Source organism: Trichomycterus rosablanca, chromosome 26 (assembly GCF_030014385.1).
Source record: "Trichomycterus rosablanca isolate fTriRos1 chromosome 26, fTriRos1.hap1, whole genome shotgun sequence".
Classification (NCBI taxonomy): domain Eukaryota; kingdom Metazoa; phylum Chordata; class Actinopteri; order Siluriformes; family Trichomycteridae; genus Trichomycterus; species Trichomycterus rosablanca.
In genome coordinates this window covers 302,501-310,000 of record NC_086013.1, presented here as the reverse complement: position 1 = coordinate 310,000, position 7,500 = coordinate 302,501, and the positions used below count along the sequence as shown (strand labels likewise).

The window sequence follows — 7,500 nt, the reverse complement described above, 5'->3', positions numbered from 1 at the left end:
GCATTTTTGTGATTGGTTCAGAGATCATTTTAAAAATAGCCGTTGCTTGCATTGTGCTTGGGGGGGCAAAGACACAATTTGGGGGGACAATGCCCCCCTCAGCCCCCCCCTAGCGCCGGCCCTGCCGGAGAGGAAATAATACAATCATAAATAATAGTTACTGAATCACAACAAACAAACAACCCCAACAGAGTAAATAAATATAATAATAATAATAATAAATAATAATAATAACAGCAGTAACAACAGGGATTCTAACAATCAGAATAATAACAGAGCGGCTGAACCTGAATGTTAGTGATGTGTACACTGTAGATAATCACTGTTTTATTCAAATAATATAACTGGTAAACTGGGTTCCATACTGGTTCTACACTGGTACCACCCCACTTAGGGCGCACACACACACTTGCTCTCTCTCTCTCTCTCTCTCTCTCTCTCTCTCTCTCTCGCACACACACACTCTCACCCTGAGGGAGTTGGATGTCCTATAAACACAGAAACCAGTGTTCCACTAAAATCACCAACTCTAAAACAGCATCACTACACTAAACCACCCACCCACACACACTCACCCACACACACCCACCCACACACACACACACTCACCCACACACACTCACCCAACACACACATCCACCCACACACACCCACCCACACACACATCCACCCAACACACACACACAACCACCCACCCACACAACACACACAACCACCCACTCACCCACACACACACACACACCCACCCACCCACACACACACACACACACACCCACACACACACACACACCCACCCACCCACACACACACACACACCCACCCACCCACACACACACACACACACACACACCCACCCACCCACACATCCACCCAACACACACACACACCCACCCACACACACATCCACCCAACACACACACACATCCACCCAACACACACACCCACACTTTTGTTTTTCAGCGAATAATTTTCATCTTCGTTGTAATTGCACATTACAGCGTGCTTTGGGTGTGATCTTTACAGGACATCCACCCAGCAGTATTAAATAAGAACAAACTCTGTAAGCACAGAGTTCACAGGTCGGCACGCTGGGTAGCCCTGTCGCCTCACAGCAAGAAGGTCATGGGTTTGATTCCCAGGTGGAGCGGTCCGGGTCCTTTGTGTGGAGTTTGCATGTTCTCCCAGTGTCTGTGTGGGTTTCCTCCAGGAGCTCCGGTTTCCTCCCACAGTCCATACAAAACTGTCCATGACTGTGTTTGATATATAGATGTTTAGAGTGAGTGTGTGTGTTATGTGTGTGTGTGATGTGGTGCTGGTGTCTGGCAGCTTTATGTGACTTTGTGCTAAATGAGCGTGCGCACACACACACACACACACACACACACACACACACACACAGACTAATTTAATTAACAGATGAAGGCACTCACTGAGAGGACTCAACTCTGTGTGTGTGTGTGTGTGTCAGTGACGGACTGCTGCCATTGATTTTTGTGCACATGCATATACGCTATTTACTGGCTGCCTATATTTCACCATCACACACACACACACACACAGGAGTGTGTAGTGTGTCACTGAGCACTATATTAAGAATACCTACCAGGTATAAATTCTATACATACACACACCCTCATATATCTAGTGTACAGTATACTGTTTGTAAATAGTGTATATGTATATATAGAGTGTGTGTGTGTGTGTGTGTGTGTGTGTGTGGGGGGGGGTTATATTTGGAGCAGTACATTGTTGGAGCAGTACATGGGATCTTAATGAGATGGTAATTAGTAATTAATGAGCCGTAACGAGATGGGCTGAGTGTGCAGATGCTGAAATGAAGAAGCAGATTAGATTCTGCTGCTGGATTTTAAAAAAAACTCTCCAGAATAAAAACATCAGAAATCTTCTACCGGAACGTTCTGAGCTTCACTCTTCTGGTTTCATCCAGGATTCTTCTGTCCCTGCTGTTCTAGTTCTTTTACCTTCAGTCCTCCAGGTTCCCTGTAGTTAATGCTTAACTCTCCTAGTTCATTTATCCTGTTCTAGTCCTCCAGGTACCTGACTTTAGTCCCATCACCTCTCTAGAGACACTGAATGTAAGAAACACCACCAGTTTTACTCTTTTATTATATTATTAACACCAACAATTTAACAGGTTCATAAAGACCTACAAACACACGTCATGTACAAGCCAGTGGTTCTAACATCAGGATCAGAGGTTCTCACAGCAGGTCACCTGAGATGCAGATGAGTGACAGGATCTGAAGTTCTAACAGATTCACCTCATTTAGACAGAAAAAGAAACATGTTGTTTGAGCTCCATCATTTCATTAGTTCAGTTCATGAGAGTATCAGCTACATGAGACCTACTGGAGGGGTTCATTTACTTTTTCTCTTCCTTTAACCAAACTCTCTCTGTCACTTAATATGGTTTGCGAGGTTTGATGCATCTTCCTGCCCATGTTCTTCATCTTCCTCATCCTCATCCGAGCTGTGTATAACTGCAGAAGTGAGAGAGCGCAGCTCACCTAACACACTCAACACACTCCCTAAAACACACACACACACACACACACACACACACACACACAATATTACACACATGTAACGTTGAGTAAAGGAAATGTGTGTTTGTGTGTGTCTCACCCTCCTGATGCTGTTTATGTTGTTGTGCTTTAGGTTGTGGTTGGTGATCCATTAAAGCTTTAGACGTGTGTAACGCTGTTCTCCTCATCTTCTTATACTCATTCATCAGTCCCTGCTGCTGGACCACCGCCTACACACACACACACACACACACACACAGACAGATATCTCATTTCCACATGGTGGAATACACTATACTCTCTTCACGTTCTGATATTTGAGATCTTTGCTAGGAAGGACATTCAGTCTGGAGCTTGTGTAAGTGTAACCCAGGCTCTGTACCATCAGCATGCTGTTAAATCCCAATCTTTACATTAGTAAAAACTGGAACCTTCTCATAAATGCAGAGACGTGGAGTGTTGTGCTGTAACAGACTGTGGAACTCCACACGTGTCCTACAGTAACAGAGCTGCAGTCTGAATCTGTGTATTGACAGAACGTGTGCATCAGCTAATCAGAAGCTGGATCAGATCGGACTCAGAAGGATGGATGTGACTTCTGACCTGAAGCTGACCTGATGATTGTTTCAGAACTGAGGAGAACATCACATCTCAGGATGTTATTATACAGCAGGGGTCATGACGTGCTCTCTGGAGGGTTTGGGCTGGGGGATAAATGTGCAATCCTAAATATAAACATCAGAGAGATGTAGACCAACCAAAAACTGCTGCTGTAGTGCTCAACATGCCCCCCCCCCCCTCCCAATATATATTTCTGTGTTCGTGTTAGTACGGTACATGTGACTGATATAAAATCTTTCATATAAGAGTGTTCTACAGAAAGATGAGCATGAGCTGTTCCTGGTGCAACCAGGCCACATTCTGACCTAAAACCAGTGCAGGATGCTCTAACATTAATATTAATAACACTAGTTAAAACCTCCCAGACTCTCTGACAGCACACGCTTAGTTCTGACCCAAATCTCATGTTTGAACTCCACACCAGTTCCCTTGATATTATTCTGCTCCTACATCTAGTAAATCTTTCCAGACTGCATCCTCTGCTCTGTATGAAGGATGTGTAAATATTTTAGTTCATGCGTTCATAAGTCATATGACAGGACCGCTCTAACGCCCCGCCTCTTCATCAACCTCGTTCTCCAAATCAAACACTAGTGGTTCCAGAGTGGTACAAAATATGGGTATGGTCAGTTTAAACAGTGTGTGTGTGTGTGTGTGTGTGTGTGTGTTACCAGTAGGATGTTGTGGTCCCGGTCCTTCTCTTTAAGCTGTGTGCGTAGTTGTGTAATTTGTGTGAGTGTGTGTTCTGAGCGTGCTCTCTCTGCCTCTCTCTCCTGCTCTCGCTCTCTCTCAGCTGCTCTCTCCACCTGCCTTAGTGCTACAACTACACACACACACACACACACAATCAGCAAACGTCCATGTTACCCAATCTAAAGCTGTTGTGTGTGTGTGTGAGTACCTGCTTTAGTATGTTCTCTCCTTGCTGTGTTTAGTTGAGCCTCCATCTCTCTCAGCTCTTTAGCACACACACCTTCAACCTCTGACAGTTTCTCCTGTAGAACTACCACACACACACACACACACACACACCAGTTTCTCATTCAGAGCTGTCTGAGAGATCAAAGTGTGTTCTGTGTGTTTCTTTGGAGCTCCTACCGGCTTGGGTGTGATGGGCCTCAGCACGGAGCTCTGCAATGGTCCTTTCCTGTTCCTTACACTGTGTGTGCGCTTCCAAACACCTTAATTTACACACCTCAAACTCCTCTGTACTCCTGTCCACTACACACACACACACACACACACACACACACAGGAGTTGCACTTACTTTATGATTAGTTAATAAAAGTCTGATATTGTACATGTTTAGGTTATGATGTTCTGATCTGGTCCTGGTGGTGCAGCAGTAAACTATGCTAGCCCACGACTGCTAGAATCCAGGGTCCTGTGCAGAGTGTGTTACTGCATTCTGCTCAATGATTCCAGAGAAACTGGACCCACCATGACCCTGATCAGGATAAAGCAATGGTAAAAAATTAAATTGAAATGACCTGCTCTTAAATCACTTCCAACACATTTAATATAAACCATTTCACCCCTCCAGTTCCTCCCTCCACCTGATCTAGACCTGATCTCAGACTTTAGAGCTGTAGACCTGGGGAAAGACTGCATCAGCAGCAGTTTGAAGCAGTAACATCTCAGATATGCTGGAGAATTTCCCAGTGCATGCTGGGAGATGAGGAAAGAGCCGTGACTGCAGCGTTTCTGCACATTTTGTGGATCATTAATTAGCCATTATTCAGTCTGAATGAGTCATTATTAGAAATGTAAAAATACTGCTGTGTCTGGAGGAACATGGAGTCCCGGAGTGAAGCTGCTCAAACCATCACATCTTCATTACAGACTAGTCTTTATACAGCCTTTACTCAGTGTGGAGACCTAACGGCTGGTGCTGGACACCGGAACTGATTCTGCTTCTATTCTTCTGCCGGCAACAACAAGAACAAACTGGTTCTGCATGTATAACTGATAACTTTATATATAGGATATCAGCTATATTCATGTATAACTGATCAGAATAGAACCTGATCAGTGCTTCTGTACACAGTTTATACAATATACAGACAAACCATGCAGCACAAACGCTGACTAAATTAACCCAGGAGTTAAGACTTTAGTGTGTGTGTGTGTGTGTGTGTGTGTGTGTGTACATTGTAGTTGTAGGTCTCTCAGTGCGTTGTTGATTAGTTCAGGGGTGCGTCTCAGTTCCTGGGCAAGAGTGTCTCTCTCTGAGCTCAGCAGCGCTACCTGTGACTCTAATCTGTCAATACAGCTTCACACACACACACACACACACACACACTGTTAGTAGTAGATAGTAACACACAGTACAGATGATACGGCCACTTGATTGAGGCACCAGTGATGAATCTGATGTTCTCACCTCTCTGAGGGCTCTGGGGGTTTTGTGGCCTGTTGGGCTTTCCATAGAGCTTCTCTTCTCATCAGCAGACCTGTAGTAAACACACACACACACACACACACACACACACACGATCCAAGCAGCCAGAAATAAAAATTATTTTCTGTATTTAATCTGATTTAAAAACAATTATAGATGAGAGCTGGACTCACTCACTCACACACACACAAACACACACACACACACACACACATACCGTGCACAGTATCGAGGCGGGTGTTAGCGAAGCTGATTCTGTGTATCAGAGCTCTCATCTGAGACCGTACAGCTTCACTCTGATTCTCCCACTGTTTTATACACACACCCATCCTGTACACACACATAATACAAGTAGAAATAACTCATATCGTGTGTGAGTATGTATGTGTGTGTGTGTGTGTGTGTGTGTGTGTGTGTGTGAGTATGTGTGTGAGTATGTGTGTGTGTGTGTGTGTGTGTGTGTGTGTGTTACCTGTGTACATTATCAGTGATGTGAGCCAAAGATTTCTCAGTCATCTCTTTGTACTGTTCCAGTTTCTTATTCTTCTCCACAACACTACACAACTGCTGCTGCAACTCCTACACACACACACACACACACACACACACAGACACACACACACACACACTAGATTAAGAAATGACTGATGAACAGAGGATAAACTCACCCTATCATCATCATCATCATCATCATGGAATCAAGTGTATAGAGTATGTGTAGATTTGGTCTGGTTGTGCATGTGCATGAGTTTTAGTTTTGGTGTGTACCTGTGTTTGTTGTGTATCTGTGTTTGTTGTGTACCTGTGTGGATTGGTTGTGTACCTGTGTGTGTATGTTGTGTAGCTGTAGTTGTGCAGTCTTATCCTGCAGGTTGTGTTGTAGAAGATCAATGTGTGACTGTAGCTTCTGAACCTCCTGCTGAAGATTAGAGACCTACACACACACACACACACACACACACACACACACACATAATTTGGATTTTGTGATGGGCATGGGCAGTAGGAAACATTGGAGTGTGTGTGTGTGCGGTGTGTGTGTTACCGTATTGTGTAGCTGTGCTTTCTCTGTGTGTAGTTGTGAGTCTCTGGATCGTAACTGTACAAGCAGCATGAACACTTTCTCTCTCCACACACTCAACAACTGCACTGACCTGTCCTGCTGTAGAGGATCACACTGTTCACACACACACACACACACACACACACACACACACACACACACACACAGTACTGTTTTATAGAAACATCTTTGGGCAAAAGCATTTGCACCATAGGGTGCACCTGATCCAGTCATATCTGTTGGTTTTGTGCTTTTTGATATAAAAGGTTTGTGATTAACAGCGCAGCATTAAGTGCAGCTTTCTGATAGCTGATGTGGGGACTGGGTCACCGAGGTGTTCATTCAGTTCTGTGGGCATTTTTGGAGCTGAGCTATTTTTAGGTATTTAATAACCCCACCCTGATTCTGTTCCAGTCACTGAGACTCCACCTGCACCCACTGTTCCACTGACACCTCACAGGTACTCACCTGTTCTCCCAGTTCCTTCTCCTGCAGAGCCAGAATGTCGTTGACTGATTTCACCCTCACGTTCAGCAGCTCGACAGATAAACACAGAGCTTCTTTCTCCTTCTGTAGCTTCTACACACACACACACACACACACACACACACACACACACACACACACACACACACACACACACACACACACACACACACAGTTATATTTCTAACTAGAGTTTAGGAGAGATCAATCCCGATATCTACAGGTTCTCTGTGGGACTTTACTGACTGGATTGAATTCTAGGATGTAAGATCTGATTTAACTGACCTTTATCAACTGTTTAATTAAAAGCTCTAAAAGATTCTTTCATCTGGAACTGATCAGGAACTCATTCAGGAACTGTGCAGTTCTTCAGCCCAGTGAA

The 7,500-nt window shown here is 44.3% G+C and overlaps 1 protein-coding gene across 2 annotated transcripts in view; it reads right to left on the bottom strand.

The window, feature by feature from the left end:
* Positions 1-2,110: 2,110 nt before the first annotated feature.
* The window catches only part of cchcr1 (coiled-coil alpha-helical rod protein 1), an 18,889-nt gene continuing 13,499 nt past the window's right edge, over positions 2,111-7,500 (bottom strand). The window contains exons 7-19 of one of the 2 annotated variants that reach the window (XM_062988559.1): positions 7,101-7,211; positions 6,615-6,746; positions 6,393-6,503; positions 6,042-6,148; positions 5,787-5,899; positions 5,552-5,621; positions 5,319-5,440; positions 4,266-4,388; positions 4,069-4,170; positions 3,839-3,990; positions 2,647-2,776; positions 2,388-2,549; positions 2,111-2,282 (exon numbers count right to left, since the gene is read on the bottom strand). In XM_062988559.1, coding sequence (XP_062844629.1) covers positions 2,419-2,549; positions 2,647-2,776; positions 3,839-3,990; positions 4,069-4,170; positions 4,266-4,388; positions 5,319-5,440; positions 5,552-5,621; positions 5,787-5,899; positions 6,042-6,148; positions 6,393-6,503; positions 6,615-6,746; positions 7,101-7,211 — 1,404 coding nt within the window. In that variant the 3' untranslated portion in view covers positions 2,111-2,282; positions 2,388-2,418. Of the gene's footprint in view, positions 2,283-2,370; positions 2,550-2,646; positions 2,777-3,838; positions 3,991-4,068; positions 4,171-4,265; positions 4,389-5,318; positions 5,441-5,551; positions 5,622-5,786; positions 5,900-6,041; positions 6,149-6,392; positions 6,504-6,614; positions 6,747-7,100; positions 7,212-7,500 lie in introns of both variants that reach the window. The other variant, XM_062988558.1, reaches the window with a different exon arrangement.